The 24514-nt window shown below is 43.0% G+C and overlaps 1 protein-coding gene across 6 annotated transcripts in view; it reads right to left on the minus strand.

The window, feature by feature from the left end:
- The window catches only part of adam11 (ADAM metallopeptidase domain 11), a 163081-nt gene that overhangs the window by 26169 nt on the left and 112398 nt on the right, over positions 1–24514 (minus strand). For all 6 annotated transcript variants that reach the window (XM_043675211.2, XM_043675210.2, XM_043675216.2 and 3 more), the window contains 5 exons: positions 21957–22056; positions 17310–17381; positions 14213–14305; positions 9120–9200; positions 6780–6830 (listed from right to left, as the gene is read on the minus strand). In XM_043675211.2, coding sequence (XP_043531146.2) covers positions 6780–6830; positions 9120–9200; positions 14213–14305; positions 17310–17381; positions 21957–22056 — 397 coding nt within the window. The remainder of the gene's footprint in view (positions 1–6779; positions 6831–9119; positions 9201–14212; positions 14306–17309; positions 17382–21956; positions 22057–24514) is intronic.

Consider the following 24514-nt stretch of genomic DNA (forward strand, 5'->3'; position numbering starts at 1 on the left):
TGAGGCGTTCTTCCTCCAGGCGTCTGGTGGTGAGGGAGCGGCGGTGGAGGAGGCCCAGCACCTCCATATCCTCGGAAGAGTGGGAGGGGGAGTTGAAATGTTGACGGAGACAGGCACTGAGGAAGCAAATGTGGCTGTGATAGCGAGTTTGTTTCAGGACATGGTTGAAGAGCTTCAGGGCTGAGGAAATGACCTGGGAGTTGCAGTGAGAGAGAGACTCCCTGAGATTCTTGTAGAGAGAGGAGGCCCGAAACGTCGATTTTGCCTGTCCTCGGATGCTGCCTGAATTGCTGTGCTCTTCCAGCACCACTGATCCAGAATCTGGTTTCCAGCATCTGCAGTCATTGTTTTTACCTCGTTAATTTTAACCCTACTGCGAATCCTCTTGCAAGGATGTCTGCCTTGAAGAAGTTTTCCTCCTCTCTCTACAAGAATCTCAGGGAGTCTCTCTCTCACTGCAACTCCCAGGTCATTTCCTCAGCCCTGAAGCTCTTCAACCATGTCCTGAAACAAACTCGCTATCACAGCCACATTTGCTTCCTCAGCGCCTGTCTCCGTCAACATTTCAACTCCCCCTCCCACTCTGCCGAGGATATGGAGGTGCTGGGCCTCCTCCACCGCCGCTCCCTCACCACCAGACGCCTGGAGGAAGAACGCCTCATCTTCTGCCTCGGAACACTTCAACCCCAGGGCATCAATGTGGATTTCAACAGTTTCCTCATTTCCCCTTCCCCCACCTCATCCTAGCTTCTAACCTCCAGCAACCCGATCCCCTGACCTGTCCGGACTTGTCCGACCTGCCCAGCTCCTTTTCCACCTATCCACTCCACCCTCTCCTCCCTGACCTATCACCTTCATCTCCTTCCCCACTGACCTATTGTACTCTATGCCACTCTCTCCCCACCCCCACCCTCCTCTAGCTTATCTCTCCACGCTTCAGGCTCTCTGCCTTTATTCCTGATGAAGGGCTTTTGCCCGAAACGTCGATTTTGCCTGTCCTCGGATGCTGCCTGAATTGCTGTGCTCTTCCAGCACCACTGATCCAGAATCTGGTTTCCAGCATCTGCAGTCATTGTTTTTACCTCTAAGCATTGATGACGATATCAACTGAATGTTGCACGATAGCCAAAAACATCACTGGGATCAAGCTACACCTGAGTTGATTTTTTATTAAATTCACCCATCAGATTATCCAGTAATGACAAATAATTAAAGGGTGTTGGCTAGTATCACTCTCTACCTGAAATAATGATGGACACTCAGCCTTTTTATATATTTAAGACAGTAATCAACAGATTTCTTGAGTTACTTATATCAAGGGTTATGGAGACAGTGCTGTAAGGGAAAAGGGTTTTGAAGTACAAGGTCAGCTATGGTCTGGTCAAATGGCAGAGCAGACTCGAGGGGCCGAATGGCCTACTCCTGCACCTACTTCCTATTCTGTTTTAAAGATGCCATTGCTGTGGGTCTTAGTTTAAGTTGTGTCCTTGGTTAGGATTGATAGTTTACTCGAGGCAAGGCTGCAGGCAAACTCAATTATACATTGTTGTGGTTCAGTTCGCCGAGCTGGGAATTTGTGTTGCAGACGTTTTGACCCCTGTCTAGGTGACATCCTCAGTGCTTGGGAGCCTCCTGTGAAGCGCTTCTGTGATCTTTTCTCTGGCATTTGTAGTGGTTTGAATCTGCCGCTTCCGGTTGTCAGTTCCAGCTGCAGTGGTCGGTATATTGGGTCCAGGTCGATGTGCTTATTGATTGAATCTGTGGATGAGTGCCATGCCTCTAGGAATTCCCTGGCTGTTCTCTGTTTGGCTTGTCCTATAATAGTAGTGTTGTCCCAGTCAAATTCATGTTGCTTGTCATCCATGTGTGTGGCTACTAAATTGAGCTGGTCGTGTCGTTTCGTGGCTAGTTGGTGTTCATGGATGCGGATTGTTAGCTGTCTTCTTGTTTGTCCTATGTAGTGTTTTGTGCAGTCCTTGCATGGGATTTTGTACACTACATTGATTTTGCTCATGCTGAGTATCGGGTCCTTCGTTCTGGTGAGTTGTTGTCTGAGAGTGGCTGTTGGTTTGTGTGCTGTTTTGAGTCCTAGTGGTCGCAGTAGTCTGGCTGTCAGTTCGGAAATGCTCTTGATATGTGGTAGTGTGGCTAGTCCTTTGCGTTGTGGCATGTCCTCGTTCCGTTGTCTTTCCCTTAGGCATCTGTTGATGAAATTGCGGGGGTATCCATTTTTGGCGAATACATTGTATAGGTGTTCTTCTTCCTCTTTTTGCAGTTCTGGTGTACTGCAGTGTGTTATGGCCCTTTTGAACAGTGTCTTGATGCAACTTCTTTTGTGTGTGTTGGGGTGATTGCTTTTGTAGTTTAGGACTTGGTCTGTGTGTGTGGCTTTCCTGTATACCTTTGTGGTGAATTCTCCGTTCGGTATTCTCTGTACCATCACGTCTAGGAATGGGAGTTGGTTGTCCTTTTCTTCCTCTCTAGTGAATCGGATTCCTGTGAGGGTGGCGTTGATGATCCGGTGTGTGTTCTGTATTTCTGTGTTTTTAAATGATTACAAAGGTGTCATCCACATATCTGACCCAGAGTTTGGGTTGAATTTGCGGTAAGACTGTTAGTTCTAACCTTTGCATTACCGCTTCTGCTATGCGTCCAGAGATGGGTGAGCCCATGGGTGTGCCATTGATTTGTTCATATATTTGGTTGTTGAATGTGATGTGTGTTGTGAGGCACAGGTCCAGTAGTTTGAGTATGCCGTCTTTGTTGATAGGTTCAATGTCCTGTTGTCTGTTCTATATGTCCAGCAGGTTGGCTATTGTTTCTCTGGCTAGGGTTTTGTTGATAGAGATGAACAGTGCCGTAACATCATATTAGACCATGGTTTCTTCCTTGTCTATGTGTATATTTCTGATGATGTCCAAGAATTCCTGTGTTGACTGTATAGGGTGTCTGGATTCGCTGATCAGGTGTTTCAGTTTCTGCTGTAGTTCTTTAGCCAGTTTGTGTGATGGTGTCCCTGGTAGTGATACTATGGGTCTGAGTGGGATGTCTGGTTTGTGCACTTTAGGTAGTCCATAGAATCTGGGGGTGTTGTTGCTTTCAGATTGAACGAAGGACCCGATACCCAGCATGAGCAAAACCAATTTAGTGTACAAAATCCCATGCAAGGACTGCACAAAACACTACATAGGACAAACAGGAAGACAGCTAATGATCCGCATCCATGAACACCAACTAGCCATGAAACGACACGACCAGCTATCCTTAGTAGCCACATACACGGATGACAAGCAACATGAATTCGACTGGGACAACACTACTATTATAGGACAAGCCAAACAGAGAACAGCCAGGAAATTCCTAGAGGCACGGCACTCATCCACAGATTCAATCAATAAGCACATTGACCTGGACCCAATATACCGACCACTGCAGCGGACAGCTGGAACTGACAACCGGAAGCGGCAGATTCAAACCACTACAAATGCCGGAGGAAAGATCACAGAAGCGCTTCACAGGAGGCTCCCAAGCACTGAGGATGTCACCTAGACAGGGGACGAAATGTCTGCAACACAAATTCCCAGCTCGGCGAACTGAACCACAACAACGAGCACGCGAGCTACAAATCTTCTTACAAACTTTCAATTATACATAGAACAAGGCTTCCCATCGAACCATCCCTCACTAGACTCCAGTGGAATGTGATCTTTATCACCATAGATTTAGACTGCCTTTTTACACTAACCCTTTACACTGCAGTCATGGATTGACATTTTCTGGATCACAGAGGCAGGTAGGTGCTAGGAAATGGCACTGCCGACCAGTCTGCCAGTACCCGGTTCCATCTAGTGCCAGGAGGTGGGATGGGTAGGAGGCCAGGCATACAATTAAGCCTGGTATTCAATGCTTAAGGCCAGTTTTCCAGGTGGCCTCCATAGTGTGAGAGTCAATGCAGCTGCCTGGAAGTGGATTCCCCAATGTGTATCAGAGACCAGCTCCCACAGGCAGGGTCAGAGATCTCTACCTAGCTAAGGTGAGCCGTAGTGACTGGTCACTCTCGTTTTCTGCCCAACAATGGTGGCTTGGCAGGCAGATCTATAATCTGTTTTTCAATTTTAGCAAGTTTGAAAGGGGATCTTTGATATGAGGTTGAAGGCATGTACTGTATCTTTAAGAGAAAGCCAAAACTGTTTTGCACTGAGAGCTTGTAAATACCTGTCATGTGACTGACCAGCAGTCTCAGTGTACTGGAAAATTGTAAATATGTAACATTTGGCTGTTCTCACAACAGTTTGTGTTTGATCAGTTTAAATTATGCCTCAGGATACTAAAACCCAATCAAATTTGAAGTTAATGTTTTGACAACATTGAACTAATGAGACGATCTAATGTTTGGGATATAAAGAAGCTGCCATTCTGAGAGTTAGCCTGACAGAATAAACTGCAATCATCAGAGTAACTGCTAACAAAACACTCTCTATTAAAGGGACCTTTTTATATAAACTATCTTTGCAACAAAAGACCGAAGATGACCCCGGGAGATCTACAGCCAGAGGAAGATAGACACTACAAATGACAGCTGCTGTAGCATTTTGTAAATTAAGTTGATGTAATTTTAATAAGGGTGTTTATTGTTATAGAGTTGAAGGCAGATAACAATCAGTTCGGAGAAAGGAGGCTTAGAGTTGTAAATAGCTGTTGTTTAATGTTCACTTTTAGAGTTAAAGAATAAATTTATATTTTCTTTCCTTAAATAGTGGAAATTTGGATTTCTCTATCACTCATACTTTAACAGATTATGAGGTGAGGTGAGCTTTTCTGGGTGTTTAGTTTAATTAGCAGAAGGGTTCACCGCCATGTTGTAACATCTTCCATGTTGGGTCTTGCCCCATACCCCCACAGCTGCTTCCCTGCTAATGGCAACTTGCTGCTGTTTCCAAGCTGGAGTGAATTCCACAGCCCTCTGGCTTTGAGAGCCCATCACTTGCCATCCTTACCTGGATAGCAATCTGGAAAGTAATTGATTAATTTGATGGAAAATCATGTCAACTTATTGTTTCCTTTACAGTGTGACCTAGACTCTGCTTAACCCTGACAGTGGGACTCTGATGCTGCAGGGAGAAGTGGGGGGTTTGTTGAGTGGGGAGGGAGGTAGGTTAGCTGAGTGGCTGGGCATGTCAACAGCGTGGGTTCAATCCCCACACCAGCTGAGGTCACCATGAGGGATTGTCTTTCTCAACCTCTCCCCTCACATTAGGCGTGGTGGCCCTCAGGTTAAACCACCACCAGCCAACTCTCTCTTTTTCTAAAATGAGAGAATAGCCCTATTTTTTGAAAAGACTATGGCAACCTTACCTTGTTAATGTGGCAAAGATAATCTTTTTGTGGGATATGTAGGTGACTGGCACTGATGGAGTTGTGCTCGGCAAAGATCCAACAGCCTCAGGAGGAAATAGATTAGATTAGGTGTCCTACAGTATAGAAACAGGCCCTTTGGCCCAACAAGTCCACACTGACCCTCCAAAGAGCAACCCATCCAGACCCATTCCCCACCCTATATTTACCCCTGACCAATGCACCTAACACTATGGGCAATTTAGCATGGCCAATTCACCTGGCCTGCACATCTTTGGATTGTGGGAGGAAACCAGAGCACTTGGCGGAAACCCACGCAGACACAGGGATAATGTGCAAACTTCACACAGATAGTTGCCTGAGGCAGGAATCAAACCCAGGTCCCTAACACTGTGAGGCAGCATGCCACCCAAAAGATTGGCAAAGAATCAATGTAAAAAGGGAGAGAAAGGACAAGATAAGGACAAAACCACACATTCAACTGTGAATCTTTTTCAAGATAAATACATATTAAGCGAGATACCTAAACATGAAGATTGATTATCTGAAAGGAGATACTGGGTCATGGAAACAGACCCTTCAGTCCAACAAATCTATGCCAACCATAATCCCAAATTAAACATGTCCTACCTGCCTGCGCTTGGCCCATATATCTCCAAACATTTCTTATTCTTGTGCATTCCAATGTCTTTTAAACATTGTAGCTGTACCCACATCCGTCACTTCCTCTGGAAGTTCATTCCACACATGAACCACTCTTTGTGCAAAAACATTGTCCCTCATGTCTTTTTGTAAAATCTTTCTCCTCTCAGCTTGAAAGATATGCCCCCAAACCTTGAAACCCCCCACCCTAGGGAAAAGACACTGCCATTCACCCATCATTATTTTACAAACCTCTGTAAGATCATAGATAAAAATCACAACACCAGGTTATAGTGCAACAGGTTTATTTGGAAGCGCTACCTTTCGGAGTGCTGCTCCTTCATCAGGTGGTTGTCTGATGAACCAGCTGATGAAGGAGCGACCCTCCAAAAGCTAGCGTGCTTCCAATTAAACCTGTTGGACTATAACCTGGTGTTGTGTGATTTTTAACTTTGTCCACCCCAGTCCAACACTGGCACCTCCAAATCATGAATACCATCTCTAAGATCACCTCTCAATCTCTTATGCTCTTGTGAGAGAAGACTCCAGTCTATGCAGCCTCTCTTTCTAACTCAAGCCTTCCATACCCAGCAACATCCTGGTAAATCTTTTCTGAATTCTCTCTACCTTTATTATATCCTTCCTTTAACAGGGCGACCAGAACTGGACACAGTACCTCAGGGAAACAATCCAAACAGGACAGAATGATAAAAGAAACTAGAAGCCTGCCTTTACTCCAAAAGAACTGCCCAATCTTTGGTCTGACTGACAAAGCACCTTACCTGTTCATTGTCACAATAGTAGCCATCCAGTTTGTGCACATTCCCAGGGCACTGGAGAGAGATAAAGTATTTATTCAATTAGACCATATTGCCATCAATATTTGACAGACTTTCTGAGTTTTTCCTTCTGAGTTTTGATTCATGAGGTCTTCAGTATTTTTTTGTTGGCTATCATTACTTGGCCTTGAACTGAGCGGCTTCCTCAGATATTGGAGAAGGCAGTTCAGAGTCAACTACATCATTGAGAGTCAAGAGTCACATGAAGCCAGAACAGGTAAAGGCAGCAAATTTGTCTCTTTAAAGGACATTAGTGAACCAAGTGGAATTTTTACAGCATTTATTAATAGTTGTCATGATCATAAACTAACTTTGTATTGTCAGGGTTAGTTACTTAATTAAAATTCCACCAGCTGGCATGTCAGGATTTGAACCGAAGTCCCAGGAACATTAGTCTAGGCCTCTGGATTACTGGTCCAGTGACATTACCAGCTCCACACTAGTTTGGACACTTGCTCCCACTCTGGCCTGAAAAATGAACAAGTATCAATTCAGTAACAAAAGACACCACTACTCCTAATAGTAATATCCTTATTGCATAGACAATTTAGAATGGTTCCCTTTTGTAGATTTGCAAAAATATCATTCACATGAATTTCTTCACATTTTCTCCATTTAGCTAAGTATCCAGCCTTACTAAATTACACAGTACATAGATTACAGAAATACTGTAGACTATTTTAATGTATGTTGGAAGCTCTTGGATATTGTTAATGATTCTGAGTAAGTTATAAAGAAAGATCTGCAAAATTGAATTTGTTTTTACTGGGGTATAGATGAACATAGGTGAACATGATCATATTTTTCAAATATCAAGATGTGATGATGCAAGCAAGCTATAAGTTTATGCTTTAAAATTATTAATCCTCCTCGTCCAAATGGGAGCACAAGATAAATATTTGATTGGCAAGTTGATGTGATAAGCTGCTCAGCCCTCAGTAAATCCCTTACCTTGTTCGATCTTGCTCTATCCCAGCTCTAAAATCACTTCCAATCGTATAGACCCTTCAAATCATTTGGCTATTGGCCTCTGGCCTTTAATGGATTTGCCACTACCATCAGAAAACTGTCGAGAGTGGGGTGCTGGAAAAGCACAGCAGGTCAGGCAGCATCCGAGGAGCAGGAGAATCCAAGTTTCGGGCATAAGCCCTTCTTCAGGCTAATGCAGTCCTCACTTTCTCCATCACACAACTGTTGATGGAATAATCATCAAATGCCTTGGCTCTCCATCCCAAAGAGTTCAATCCTTCTCTAATTCTTCTCTCACATTTAAAAATCTTAGAATCTTTTTTCTCAATCTAGTTCACAATTACTTCTATGGACTATCCCACAAGATCTCACTGCATTCTTTCATGTTCATTCATCCAACCCCCAACTCCTCTGTGATGTGATCGGCATGTTTGCTCTGTTAAAAACACAACAACATTGCAAGTTGCTGCTGCCTCTGCTGCAATGTTTGAGCTGTGGGCATTTATGGGAAACAATATGTTAGGGTCGAAGCATGGAATGTGACTCAAATTCTGGAGATCAAAGCACACAAGTACAAACTTTCCCATTGCCAGAAGCATGAGAGGGTAAGTTATATCTGTTAGGAACATTCTGTATAGGCCTCTTCTTTCTGTTCATGTTGAAATTTAGGTAACGGGTCTAAAATCAAACTCAAAATATTTGTTTCTCTAACAACTAAGAATAGACCTGCAAATGCTAGGAAACTTACATGTTTAAAGCACTCTAGTACATCAGTATATAGGCCAAGATGCTGAAGACCTGTAGTTTATATTTGCAACTTGTTTGCAAAACAAAGTTATTACTAATAAATATGCTTTTCATACAAGACTGAAAGTGAGGCATTGTATGAAAGGAGGTATCATAACGCTGCATCCCTCATCCCCAGTACATCTCACTGTGTTATTTTCACATTACTTGACTGCAGGATGAATATATATAAATGCCCATTATAATTACCACTGCCTGTCACATTTACGTGCTGAATAAAGGGGTCTTGTGGTGCAGTGGTAGATTCCCTACCTGGGTTCAAGTCTCACTTTTTCCAGAGGTTCATAATAACATCTCTCAAAAAGGTCAATCAGAAAATAGTTTTATTTTTGAATTAAAACTAAAGAGATGATACCAGACACAAATTTTGAAGGAAATATATCTTTTTGAAAATGCAGTGCCAAATCTTTTCTCTCTTTGCTTTAGACAGGTCAGGAGATCAATCACATCTATTGGTATGGGTTGGTCAAGAAGCATCTGTAACGAGCACAGAAGAAACTCTCCTACCTGGCTGGAGTCTCCTGGGCAAGTCTCTGCAATGTCACACTCGTTCACTGCCTGCCTGCAGATCACACCTCGTGGTTCATACTGGGGGGAAAAAAGGCAGAATGCAGGCTTCACTTTATGCACAGTGTACAAGCAATACTGGGGCTTGGATTTCCCCAGTGGTGGATGAACTAGTATATATTTGGATAAGTTCATGAACAGGAAAGATTTGGAGAGATATAGGCCAAGTGCAGGCAGATGGGACTAATTTAGTTTGGGAACATGGTCAGCATGGACTGGTTGGGCTGAAGGGTCTGTTTCTGTGCAATATGGCTATGTTAGTTAGACATTGAACTCAAATGCTTTGCTCAGTGTAGTCTGAAAAAGAATAAAGTCTGGGGCACATTGATGTTGACTGACTGGGGAGCCAAATGCATGATGTCTGTCTGCTGGAATGAAAAGACATTCAATGGTCTAATTTTCTTATTACATAGTAAATGCTGTCAGGAAATATAAATCCTCGTGCAAAGAGAACTTTATGAATGGCTTACCACAAAAGTTCAAAATCACACAACATTAGGTAGCTGCCCTTCACAGCTACCTGACGCAGCAGCAGTGCTCCAAAAGCTAGTGCTTTCAAATAAACCTGCTGGACTATAACCTGATGTTGTGTGATTTTTAACTTTGTCCACCCAGTCCAACACCGGCTCCTCCGCACAAAAAAAAAATCAGAAAAAGTATGGAGAAAAAGAGGCACTTTATTTCAATCATTGTCTCAGGAGATTGAGATGCTGATCATTTCATTAGAACTGTAAATCTTGAATCAGGAAGAGAAAATGATTGTATCTGCTGTGTCATCTTTCCACCCTCTGCCACACATCACTGGCCTCGGAATTACGCAAATCTAGCCTGTTCAAAGGCCAGTCATTTGTTTATTCTGGTATCAAACTCAGTCACTGCACTCTGCACCCTTCTTCAAAGCATGAGGATGTGTATGTGTTCCATTAGCTGCAGGGAAACATTTCTGGGAAAGAGCTGGACACCAAGCCTCACTGAATATAAATAAATTCAATGGCTCTATGACAATGAAGTGTTACAAAACCACTGCTGTCTCACAGGAGTGCACTGCACTCATACAGGAACTGTTACGGAGCTGCTGCTATCTTTCTGAATGAATCATCAAATCAGGACTTAATTCAACAGCCTTTATAATCCCACTAAAAGAGGGCAGATGTGAGATCCAGAGAACCAGTACCCTGTCCAGGGCTTTGCTTGATTGTCTGTGGACATTCCATCAGTGTTGGACATTTTCTCCTTTTGCCCTTCCCATCCCTTAGCTGTTGATGTATGCAAGCTGCATCATGTCTGGATTTTTATTGCAGACATAATCCCAGCTCAAACCTTATCCAAATATGCAGGAACTCAAACATGAGATATATCAGTAAAAATTCCTGAAACTATCAGCAGCAGAGGTCAAGTTGGCGGATGAAGCAAAAACACAGGCAATGGGGGTGACACACATTTGAAGACCAGACCATTAGGAATAATGATAGTGCGGTCAAGATGTGACTCTGATACTGACTCTGTTCATTTTCTGCCTGGGACTAAAATATTTCTCCAGGTATTGCTATCTTGAAATTATGGAGGGGTTTCTCTGCTCTGAAAATTCCTGCTGTCAGGAGCTCCAGGTAGAGCAACCCTACATAGGCAAATGTGAACAACTTCTTAACTGTGAATCCACAGTCGCAGTTATTCCTCTCTCACTATTCCTCAAACACGTTTGGCAGAATCCATGGCGGACCACCATTGATGGGAGTGCTGCAGCAAGCAATCAATGAGATTGTTGAAAAAGAAAAATCAAAGTTGTGATTTCAACAGAGGTCTTCAAAGCTGGAGGGCTTATGCAGGTTTAGAAGATTTAGGAGGCAAAACGACTGCTCATCGACTTCAGGGGTATGACAATTGTAGTCATGCCATCCAAACTATCAAGATATTTCCCTCTTTTCCATAGCAGGGAAAATTCTGACACATTCTCACCTGAATCATCTACTTCTGGGGACTGAGGGATTTCTCCTAGAAACACAATGAGTTTAAACCATCCAGTAAAAGCTTGAACATGGATTGGTCTGGCAACAATACCAAGAAATATGTCAAGCACAACACTGTGAGCTTTTCATTGCATTCATAGAATAAACCAAAGCATTTGGCTTTGCAAATTTCGAGGTCCCGTGGATTACCTCTGAATGTTTGCACGTCCAAGAAACTTCATGACAATCCCGCAACTCTTTGATGATGGTTCCATTACAACTGTCTTCAGTGGAAATTCTGAAACAGACGCCTTCCAATACAGACTGGGGTCAAGCAAGACTGTGTAATAGCCCTCACACTACCTGACAGTTTCTGTTCATCTCAAAGATCAACTGCCCTCTGTTATCAGTATTAAATTCCATCTTGGTAGAAAGTGCTCTCTGTGAGAAAACTCTAAAAAGCCCACCATGGGCATACATAATGTACAGATTGAGGATAACTGCAGTGTTGATGCCCATTCTTAAACTCTTCAATTCTGCATGTAAAAAATGAAGGAACTCCTTGAATATTGCCAAAACAATTGTGTATCAACCTACAGTATCAGGTAATGATTCTGAGAGGTAACACTGAAGCTGCATTAATGTCACCCAACTTAGTTGTGTTACACAATCTTTGAGAGGAGAAACAGTTAGTATTGCCCAAGGTCCCAAAGGAGACTGTGTTATGGACCAGACCAAACTCACTCACAATATATTAAGAAGATAGCCTAGATCTTAACTTTTGTTATTTTAAAGGCAAGTACCAGGTGTTGAGTTCCAGATGTAATTTAATTGGTCAAACTATCAGTCGTGAAGCAAAACCAATCTTTATTCATACACTAAAATACAACAAAAGGAAGAAGAAATTGGAATAAGTTAGCTCTACTGGAAAACTTAACACATTAATAGATTATCTAACCACTAAACAGTAACTGTTCCAATACAGTAACATCCCATAAACACACCTTTGGCAAAGGCAAGTTCAGTAAAATAGATTATCTGACACGCAATTCTCCAGTTCAGGAGGGAAAACATCAAGAGAAAACTCAGAGAGAGAAAGGGCAGCAGAGAGAGATGTACTGCAGTTTTCAAAACCTGCTTCAGGACCCCAGCAACTGCTCCTGAGAAATTAAAACTAAAAGTCTTGGTTCTGTGGGACCTTGACCCCACTCATTCATGCTGCTTCTATTGTACCAACTTTAAAAAAAATTCCCAAGGACTCACAAGATGTTTACTTTATTGGACTCAAACAGACAGCTTGTTACTTCTGTCTTAAAACCTCTTAAAACCACAGTGTTCTCACAACGGACATGATATAACCTGGCTCCTGATGACTGTAATTATGTCAAACGAATTGATGTTAATAGCACCTATTCCTTTCATACAATACACGACACATCACATGTCGAAAAAGCACCTGTCTTTGTGAAGACTCATGAGTGGTCTACCATTTCTTATTTACAATTAGACAGGTCCTTAGACTCAGCACAACAAAGAGAACCCGCAGGCTGGTTAACCCAGATAGTTACAGCATGGCGACGATGACACAAGGTCACTGGCTCACATCGATACCAGCCAGCGTCCTGTGTTAGCAGCCATAGGGATTTGTTTATTGTTTTTGCCCACCAAGTGAATGGTCTTGGATCGAAATTGGGCAGACATCATAGAATCATTGAGGAAGACACATGGTGCTCGAGTTTGTTTTTTATGTAAGGAGCAGGTGAGGAGAGAACCCTGAGACAAAGCAAATGTTTGAGGCCATAAAACCAGTGCAAGAGAGAGAGAGAGAGAGATCAGAGGAATTTGGGGCCATAAACCAGTTGGATTGAGAGCAAGAATTGAGCCAATCAATCAATCAAAGCAGTGGAGAACCTGATGGGAACCCAACCGGTATTGGGAAAGGCTGACAAGTGAGGCATCATCACAAAGCAGAGAGGTATTTGTTTACTCTCCTTTAAAATTGTATTACAGACAGGTAATAGTTTTAGCTTCGTAATCAACTTTTATGCAATAGTACACAGTGTCTGGACGATGGAAAAACAGTTTCTCCTACCGGGTCATCTGGTTTTCTTAATGATCAAATGGCCAACATTCCCAGGCAAGTATGGAAGCATTGACCTTGGTGACCGAGAGGAGCTTGCTACAAATCATTTAGAATGATGACAATTTGTCCACAGATCCCAATGTTTTAATGAATGACGTCTTGCCTCATGTGCCCAAACAACTGTGGGTTGAGAATTGGCCAGTTTAGGCATCTAAAGACCCAAAGACAGTCATGTACAATGCTGACTAGGTGCTTTCCATGACGTAAAGGACAACTGACAAGGGGGAGGGTTAAAAAAGCTTAGTAATGTTCTACAGGTCATTCTGCTCTAACACGCGTTTTGTTAATGCAAATTCGCTATAATATCATTTACGAATTGGGGACAATGTTTCTGCAGTTCACACTTTTCATGCGTGTATTGGTTATAGTGCGATTCTGACCTCATTATAATGTTGCTAATTTTAACACTGATTGCATGAGAATGAAACTACCGTGTTATAGCAGAACTGACAGTACATGGTGCATATGCTTCATATGACATTATAACCATATCTTTGTTTAATTGGGATAAATACATTAATCAAACATTTTCTGATCTACAGTTTATACTGTGCTAACATCCTTAAATAATTTTTTGTTGAGTAAGCCTTGCAAGTTGTGGAAAAGAGCTGGGGAATGAGTGCAGTCAAATGGCCCTTGGAAAGAACAGACACTGGGACAACTCAAAACCCTGACCAGTGTGCCCTCTTCTGGGTCCAGAGAGCAAAATGTTCTGTGCTTTGAGCTACATTGGATTGCAGCAAAGTTTGATGCTAGCAACTAATTTATTGGGAACTTAGTGGATCAGAATGTCCAGCTGAATTACACATGACTATTCCCAGTCATCAAGAACACCCTGTGTATGAAGATTGTGTACGAAGGCTAGAATCATGATTGAAAAGATGACTAAAACAGTGTGTGTAGATCTCTGTCTGCTGAGGTGTGTGGCAAAGCAAACATCTTACCTGACAATTTCGGCAACAGAGTCCATTACTGCACATTGCATTGTGGGTAAGGGTACACTTCTTGCAGCATTTGCCACCAACTTTGTCACATTCCTGCATGAAATAAAAAGAACTCATCATCGATGTGTACGTAATGTCCACTAGTGAATACAAGTTCTTTCTCAGCTACGTATTTACCCAAATTCAGAGTGATGTCGATTTATTTTGTTTCTTTAAGATAGTTGGTATGCATGACGTATAAGCCTGTTGTAAGCAGCAGAAATTGTGCAGGCGATAGTTGTGAGTAAGCTTTGCTGAAATTATACAAATAACCTGACCAATTGAGAACTTTAATAAGCTGCACACAAATAGTCTGTTTGGACAAAAAAAGCATCGTTTACTGTTGGGTGTCTGAAGGCAACAGCGAGATGATTCTTAAATTAGATGTTTTCAGTAATGAGAGACTGCTGAATCAGAAAACATGAGCTGTCTGTGACACTGCCTATTTAAATTAGTGAATAGAAAACTGGTGTAGTTCACAAATAACAGAATGTCCAACCCCCATACGTTGCTTGTGGGGTGTGGGGCAGGGGGCAAGGTGTGGAAATCAGGTTGCCGTAGTGCACCTTCAAACAAACCCATCAGAATCAACAATTAGAACTCATTTACTTTGTGAAATTCATGGGTGATGGTCCGTCGAAGAGTGTGGCTAACAGGTGCCAACGACATGAACTCCCAGTACCAACATCAAAAGGGACTCTCAACATAATTCCAGTAAGAACATATTGACAATGGGTAATCAGGTTGCAGTAAGGTCTCTGCTGTCTCTGATCTAAAGGTGGCTTCCAGTCTACTTCACATCTTGAAAATTACTAATGGAGTAGTGGATGACATAAATGCAACCATTCCCACCTAGTTTCATGTTTTCCATTTTGTCTGACTTCTGTAACTTGTTCATAATTCCCAATGGTTCCATTACATTAGACACTACAAAATGTGTGCTTGTTCAATGTTAACCAACATTTTGTTCATTAAAGTGGCAGCAGTAGAATCATAGAGCGGAATGTTCCGGAGGGGTTAAAATAGTCAGAAGTGGAACCGTAAATGAGCTCCATTTCTCCTAACAAACAACTGGCCATATATGGTCATGTGGCAGTCAACCAATTAGGTACTTATGTGAGAGGAACTTGGGAAATCTTGTGGAGAAGGCAGACAGGAAGTCACTGCCCCCACTGTTACTTCCCGGATGCAAAGGTTTAGGAAGCGCATTTCCTGCAAGTCAAGAGCACTATTCTCACTGTCTGAGGAGCTTTAGGGAAGTGTAATTGCTGCCACATCCTTTCCACCTGCCACCCGGATCCCCCAAGCTTGAAGCCATCACTCTCAATGCAATCCCCTTCAATCAACTTTTGACATTCCCTCCCTCTCTCAACACTGACTGTGACCCACCTCCTATCATTTTTGACCTGCTGCCATTGGCCCTCAAACTTCCTTCAGTAGACTGAAACATCCCTGCTGATTATCATCACTAACTTCCCTTCTTTCATGCTCTGTTGTCCTTGGCTACCCTTGACTCTCGGACATTCCCCATTCACCTTCCCTGTATAACTTAAGATCGTCCGTAATCATGCTGACATGTCATCTTTAGAGTTTCATCTTTCTTTTATGGCTCTACCTACCTTCCTCTGTCCTTAAGAGGACACTGTGAGGTGGCCAATTCCTTCCCTCTCTCCCTCACTCAATTTTCAACTTCTCCTTTGACTGCCTCCACCAAACTCAGCCATCAATATCCCACTTTCTTAAAGCTCACCCATAGCAGAAAAAGCAGCTCCGACTCAGCGCACACCAGATCGTCCAATAATGTCTGTTGCAGCTCATGCTTAAGTTGACAGGAAACTGAAGGCACATGTTTCTCACTTGATAATTACTCAATTGGAAAGGTACACATAACTCTGGCAAAGTTGTCTGTTAAAGTATACACATGATGTGCAAATATAATAAGGAGGTTGTGATGCTTGCTCAGGAAGCTCAATTTTCCTCAACTTAATACTGTAATTTCATCCTGCCTTCAAGAAGCTGATGTTAATCCCCTGCACAATAAAGTGCCCACCCACATTGTCCTGCAACCCCCTCCCCCAACATTCCCTTATTTCCCACTTCTGAGAACAGAGTCAAAGAATAATCATAGGACAAGACAGAAGGTCATTCAGCCCATCATATCTGTCAGGTCTCCACCCATTTCTCCCAAGCCCTGTGAAATTTTAATCTGCCTCACCATACTGTTACTTCTGCACCTGCATACCTTTATAATTTTATCATTTGTTTTACATTGTCTCTCCTTATTTATTCCACCTATTTTACCAGTCTGTCCCCTACTGAAGTCTATGACAGTTCATAATACTGAAATTGTCTCCTTGTGTTCAAGTCTAGGTCAGTAAGGATATTGAGAAAAACAGTGCCTTAATACCAACCTCTGGAGAACCTCACTGCATACCTACCTTTGCTTTGAAAATCAACTATTTACCACGACACTCTGCTTCCCATCAATCAGCCTCCACCACTTCTTCGGGCAGCTCATTCCATACACGCACCATGGAAAAGTTGCCCTTTAGGTCCTTTATAAATCTTACCCCCTCACCTTAAACTTTTGCCCTCAGGTTCTGGACTCCCCAGTCCAGGGAAAAGACTTTGTCTATTTACCCTATCCATGCCCCTCATGATTTTATAAACTTCTCTCTTGTCACCCCTCAGCCTCTGATGCTCCAGGGAAAAAAGCTCCGGCCCGTTCAGTCTCTCCCACAGCTCAAACCCTCCAGCCCTGGCAAAATCGTTGTCAATCTTTTCTGAACCCTTTCAAGTTTCACAACAACCTTCCTATCGGATGGAGACCAGAACTGCACACAATATTCCAAAACAGTCAATATGATGTGGACTCTTTTCAAGATATCACTATTTATTTCTCCAAGTTGTCTAGCTTCTATGTCTTTCTCCACAGTAAATAATGATGCAAATCAAAATTGGGCTAAAACACATTTCATGTGATAATTCAGCAAATTTCATTTGGTAAAGTACAGAAATAGAACCACACACATTGAGCCTCGGAGAGAAATTTACTCACAGTTTCAGAACCACAGTCACATTCTTCTCCTGTTTCGACAAACCCATTTCCACATTCTTGAGGATCAATTAGCTGTGGAAATAGTTGAACAGATCATTTTGAGACTTGGCTCACAGTTACTGAAAATTCTAAACAAGTTTCAATAGCAAATAACATAAAATCATGAAATCCTGAGTTTTTTTTATAAAGCTTAGTGTCAATGTGCTTCTAAAAAATCACTTACTGAATGAAACATTACTGAGTGAACGTTAGGCCATTCATCAAGAAATGTTTGGAGTTGGTAAGAACAGGAGACAGGGCAGAGGTAGAATAGAACTTCTGCCCATCCATCACTCTTCCCCTTTTGTTCCTCTGATAAACCAGAGCCCCATCAAAACCTTAAAAAAACCTGATGAGCACAACAGGCTCGAAGATTCCTGATAAATTTGAATATTGTGTCAAAATTACAAAAGCCAAAATTCACCTCAAACCTCATTGCTGGCATAATTTAAATTGATTTCACCCCAGATTCCTATCATCTTCTATTCACCCCACTCGTTGTTCTGACTGACAAACGTCGACAGATCTAATTGGCTTACTTTTCCGAAAACACTCATATAATCCTCTGTTCATCACCACTGTAGCTTCTAAAACCACTCTCCATTGTGAAGAGTGAAAACAGCTCACTGACCTTTTTGTCACCACGATGGAGATCATTTGATCAGCTTCCTCTGCCATTACCCCAGTCCACTGAATCAAACATCTAAACAAAAAAAAAAATTCCTCCCTACTCTGAATTTTTACCTTTCTCTTGGTTCTCTCTCATCACACATTCACATTAGTCTTGTCAATGATGCCCCCTTCAACCTCCCTTGAAACCACTGCTGCTATTGAAACCAAATTTTCCCCTTTAACTTCCTTTGCTGCTCATGGTCAGCTTTTTGCACTTAATGGTCCCTTTTACATTGATCTTTGCAGCTTAGATTAGACATTGTGTCCATTTCTCCACCTGTGTCCACCTTAGCTGATATTGGTTATATATCCATCTGCTCACATAGTGTTTCCCTCTTCTTCAAATCTGCCACCAATATCTTTCATCTAAACCAACTATGGCCCTATGCCCAAATTATATTTTCTTTCTAAAGTCTGTGAACTAGTCACTTCCTAAATGTGAACCCATTGCTTCTGAAACGTCATGCTTGAATCGCTATGATCAATGAATTACTTCATATGTAAATAAAGTGGATGTACAGACCAAAGGTACAGTTGCTAAATTTGCTGATGATACAAAGAGAGGTAGGAAAATAAACTATGAAGAGGACATAGGAGGCAATTACAGATAATACACAGATCAAGCAAGTGGGAAAAGACTGGGCAAATGCGATATAACATGGCAAAATGTGAAACTGCTCAGTTAGGCACGAAGAATTTAAAAAGCACATGATCTAAATAGTGAGAGATAAGCTCTGAGATGAAGAGGGATCAGGGTGTGCTAATGGATGAACTGTAAAAGGTTACCATGTGGGTACAGCAAGTAATTAGGAAAATAACTAAGAATTAATTACTAGAAAAGCTGAATGTTATCTATTGAGAGGGGAATTAAATCCAAAAGAGGGTACGTTATGCTTCAGTTATACCGGACTCTGGTGAGACGACAACATCTGGAAAAATGTATGCAATATTGATTTCCTTACTTAAATGAATTGGAAGCCATTTTATTAGACTGGAAGAGGAAGGTTATCTAATGATAAGAGGTTGGACAGGCTCGGCTTGTATCCACTGGAGTTCAGAAAAATGAGGTTACGTAATAGAAATAGTGTCGAGAGTGTGGTGCTGGAGAAGCATAACAGGTCAGGCAGCATCCGAGCAGCAGAAGCGACGTTTCAGGAATAAGCCCTTCATTAGGGATGAAGCTTATGGGCCGGGGGGCAAAGAGATGAATGGGAGGGAGGGTGGGGCTGGGTAACTGAGAATGCAACAGGTAGATGAAGGTGGGGGAAAGGTGAGGAGGCTGGAGGGGATAAATGGGAAAGACGATGGACAGGTCAAGAGGGTGGTGCTGAGTTGGAGGCTTGGGACTGGGGTAAGGCGGGAGCAGGGGAAATGAGGAAACTGGTGAAGTCCACATTAATCCCATCTACATCGAACAGTCCATCTTCCGCAGCTACACCGGCACCATCCCCCATCTTTTCCTCCACTACGTCGATGACTATATTGGTGCTACCTCGTGCTCCCACGGAGGGTGAACAGCTCACTAACACCTTTCACCCTGACCTCAAATTCGCCTGGACCATCTCAGATACCTCCCTCCCCTTTCTGGGCCTCTCCATTCCATCTCTGGCGACCGACTAACTATGGACAACCACGACAAGCCCATCGACTCCCACAGCTACCTGGATTATACCTCCTCCCATCTTGCCTCCTGCAAAAAGGCCATCCCTTATTCCCAATTCCTCCGCCTCTGCTGCATCTGTTCCCAGGATGACCAATTCCACCACAGAAAATCCCAGATGGTCTCCTTCTTCAAAGACCACAACATTCCCCCCCCACGTGGTTGATGATGCCCTCCAGCGCATCTCCTCCACTTTCCGCACCTCCGCCCTTGAACCCACCATTTCCAACGCAACAAGGACAGAACGCCTCGGTCCTCATCTTCCCCCCCCACCAACCTCTGTATACATCGCATCATCCTCCACCTCTTCCGCCAACTACAAACAGACCCGGCACTAGGGATATATTTACCTCTCCACCCCTATCAGCGTTCCAGAGAGACCATTCCCTCTGCAGCTCCCCGCACACCAGGCCTCACCCCACTCCCAGCACCTTCCTCTGCCATCGCAAGAAGTGCAAAACCTACTCCCACATCTCCGCCCTTCCCTCCGCCCAAAATCCCAAAGGATCCTTCCACATCCGACAGAAATTTACCTGTACGTCCATAAATATCTCTATTGTATCCGTTGCACCCGATGTAGTCTCCTCTACATCGGGGACACAGGATGCCAGCATGTGGATTGTTTCAGAGGACATCTGTGGGATACCCACACCAACCAACCCCACTGCGCCGTGGCCAAACACTAACTTCCCCTCCCACTCCACCAAGGACATGCAGGTCCTGGGCCTCCGCCCATCGCCAAACCCTAACCACCGATGTCTGGAGAAAGAATGCCTCATCTTCCGCTTTGGGACCCTGCAACCACACAGGATCAATGTGGATTTCACCAGTTTCTTCATTTCCCAACCCCCCACCTTATCCCAGACACCGCCCTCTTGACCTGTCCATCGTCTTTCCCATCTATGTGCTCCACCCTCCTTTCCGACCTATCACCTTCTCCCTCACCTTCATCTACCTATTGCATTTTCAGTTACCTTCCCTGCAGTCCCAACCCCAACCCCCTCCCATTTATCTCTCAGCACCCCCCCCCCCCCCCCCGGCCCACAAGCCTCATTCCTGATGAAGGGCTTTTGCCTGAAACGTCGATTCTCCTGCTCCTCGGATGCTGCCTGACCTGCTGTGCTTTTCCAGCACTACATTCTTGACTCTGATCTCCAGCGTCTGTAATCCCTACTTTCTCCAACTTGATTGAAATGTACAAGACCCTGAGTGGCCTTGACAGGATAAATGTGAAAATGATGCTTCTCCTTCTGACAGAATCTAGAGCTGGGTGTTTGCAGTTTCCAAATAAAAGGGGGTGCCCATTTAAGACAGTGACGAGAATTTTTTTTTCCCCACAGACAGAACTCTCTTCCTCAAAGTGCAGTGGAAGCAGAGTTCCGGGATATTCTGAAGGTAGAGATAGATGGATTCTTGATAACTAAAAGACAAAAGGATATTGGCAGTAGGCAGACAGTATAGTAATCAGGTCAGCCATGAACATATTGAATACTGGATCAGGCTCAAGGAGTTGGATGACTTACTCCTGTTCATAATTCACAAGTTTGATTGCATGTTTGTTCATATCTACACAACAGTGATGTTGGTCCTCTTTAATTTTCACTACGAACATGAATGCACCTCGTCTATAGCAACGTCGAAAACGCTGGGAAGGCACAGCAGGTCAGGCAGCATCCAAAGGGCAGGAGAGTCGATGTTTCGGGCATAAGCCCTTCACTATTCCGGATGAAGGGCTTATGCCCGAACATTGACTCTCCTGCACCTTAGATGCTGCCTGACCTGCTGCGCGTTTCCAGCATCACACTCTCAACTCTGATCTCCAGCATCTGCAGTCCTCACTTTCTCCTAGTCCATACATTAGGTATAGAGATCTATTGTACACCAGTAAGCACCTTAAACAGGTGAAAACCTTCAATGACTGAGGCAATCAAAGGACATTAAGACTAATCTAAAGGTTGTTTTTCTATAACATGCTATCATAACCCCAGAGGATTGCAAAGTGCTTGCGATTAATTGATTACGCTCACTATTAAGTAAACACTGTGTGCACTTAAGGATTCATACACAATGATAAACACAGGAGATACTCAACTGAATCCAATCTGAAATTACTGAACCATAGTTGATTAAAGTAATTCTGGGAAACAAAGACTAAAATGTTCTTCTTTCTTTATCACTGATGAGGTTGACAAATACAAAATAATCTCCAACCTACAAAATGCTATATGCCATATGGTCACTTGTAAAGTATATTCATTGTTTATTGAAGATCATACCTTTTGAGGCTTATTGAAAAGACAGGTGCCACCTCCAGCCTGCAGAAACTGTCTGTATTCATTGGTACTGCACCTTGAAAATTTTTGCGGGAAATAGTATCTAGTGGAATAAACAGGAACATAGATGACCAATGAACTGCAGCATATTATTTCGTAAATCTGCCATTTAATTCAATTTGGCACCACCCTGCCGAATGACTCTAGCAGCTTGAGAAAGACTCCTCTTTTTCCTCCAAATCTTCTCTACCTTCTTCTGCAATGTCAAGGTCACAGAGGAGTTTTACAAGGAGTCACTGGAAAATTGCAGCTTTGGGGAAAGGCAGGGTGTTCCCTTGGTACAGGTGAAGCTGAAGGGAGATTTCACTTGTCTGCAGTAGGTTGTGATGAGCCCGGACACGTGGTCAGAAAAGATCGATTACACTTTTGCAGAGGGGTCAGTGGCTGGGGACAGAGATTTAAAGGCAGAAGGATGAGAGATGAGGAAATTATTTTTGACTCAGAGGGTGAGGAGGGTGTGGAACTCATTGCGTGAAAAGGGTAGCAGAGACAGAAAAACTTAACTCATCTGAAAAATGTCTGCTTACGTACCTGAAGGTTTGCAATCTCTGGGATATTGACCAAGTATTGGAAAACGGAATTAGGTTGGGAGGTTCATCATTTTGTCATAGACAAGATGGGTACCTTCTAGATAGCAAAAGGGGAGGAATTAGTAGGGACATGGGGAGAAAGTGGACATGGGGCAATTCATGAACTATTCCTTAGGAAAGCCAGCATGGACACAATGGGTTGAATGGCCTTCTTCTGTACTGTCATGACTCAATGACATTCACACATATCGTGCATCTTATGACCATGAGACATCTCATAGCACTTTCCAGGTAAAGGAGTATTCTTAGAGTCTATTAGGCAGCATTGATGCATTGTGGCTGATCAGTGAGTGACCAGTGACCAGTGACCAGTGAGTGGTTGTATACTGACCATTACTTTGTTTTCTCTCCTCTCTCTTCCCCTCATCTCCGGAACACCTCGACAACACTGTCCCTTCCAAAGCCCTGGCACTTCAATAAATGGCCAGAATTTGTGTGCGAGTCTCTGACACTTGGGGAAGTGTTTCTCAAATCAAGATCACAGCTAGGTTTAATCAGGTCCTCAACCCAACGACTTGTGCACACTGGCCAGCAGGAGTCACAGGACCCAAAAGTGAAAATTCCAACTGATGTTTCCAGTCCCTGCCCTGTAGATGCTGCAATCAGTTGTGTTCCTTATCCCTTTGCTGAAAGAAATCTACAGTGAGATAGTGTCATAGAGATGCGCAGCACAGACACAGACCCTTTGGTCCAACTAGTCCATGCCGACCAGTAATTGAATCTAGGACTCTGACCTGATTTACAGGAGCAGGGGAAGTATTACAACAGATCTCAGTATCCCCTGGGCTAGCAATGGCAATACAAAAAGATTTCAGAACCATTATTGCTGGAAAAGAAATGCCTGAATAAAGACAAGGTTGGATTCTGCTTCAATGCTGTCATCAGTCACATGCTGACAACACTTGTTATCTCGACTCAAATAAGAATTTAACAGAAGAGCTTGGGATATTGGTAAGTAAAGGAAGGACAAAAGTGACAATTAGATGTACTAAACAGAAATTTCAAATAAATATTTTGCAAGGTACCTTCAATTTAATGCAGAGGCATGTATAATTAATAGCCCACAGAACTCAGCAGATCTTCCAACTAATTACTTGCAAATAATGCAAGGACCGACCTAAGAAATGAATTGGTGGGAAGTGTTGGAAAAATGATTTATCAGACTGATTCCTGGGATTGCAAGAATAATGTATAAAGGGAGATTGTTTCAGTTAGGATCATATTCACTGGAGTTTATAGGAATAAAGGGAGTTCTCATAGGAACATATAAACTTCCAGCAGAACTTGATAGAGTAAATGCAGGAAGGATGATGCGGTAACAAGAAACCAGGGTCATGGTCTAAGGTAGGTCATTTAGGACTGAGATGTGGAGAAATTTCTTCAACCAGAGTGGTGAGCCTATGGAATTCTTTGCAGTTGAGGGCAAACCATTAAATGTTTCAAGGAGTTAGATTTGTTCTTGGGCATAAAGGGATCAAGCAATATGGGAAGAAAGCAGGACAGAATGAGTTGGATGATCAGCCATAATCATTTTAAATGGCAGAGCTGACTGAAAAGGCTTACTCCTGCTCCTAGTTTCTAGGTTTCAATGTTTGTAACCCATTATGTCAGTTTACTGCCAACTTGATGCCCCACCCAATTTTCCAGATAGCACCAGCCAATTTCCAAGAAAAAGTATATAAAAATCTCTTAGATATTGTTGTGCGTTCCTAACATTTGCATCTGTTTACTCAGTCATATAAGATCTGTATAATGGGAGGACAGGAATATTAGTGAATGTATTTTATGGAAACACGTGCAAAGCAAGCCACAATAAGCAGCACGCCATGCACCAGAGGACCAGACTTGCTATGGACATAAGGTTCAGTTGCAGCCTTCAGATTCTCTTCTTCCACTTTCTTCAAGTCATGC

Source organism: Chiloscyllium plagiosum, unplaced genomic scaffold (assembly GCF_037043375.1).
Source record: "Chiloscyllium plagiosum isolate Xiang-an unplaced genomic scaffold, Cpla_swu_hap1 HiC_scaffold_32, whole genome shotgun sequence".
NCBI classification, from domain to species: Eukaryota; Metazoa; Chordata; class Chondrichthyes; order Orectolobiformes; family Hemiscylliidae; genus Chiloscyllium; species Chiloscyllium plagiosum.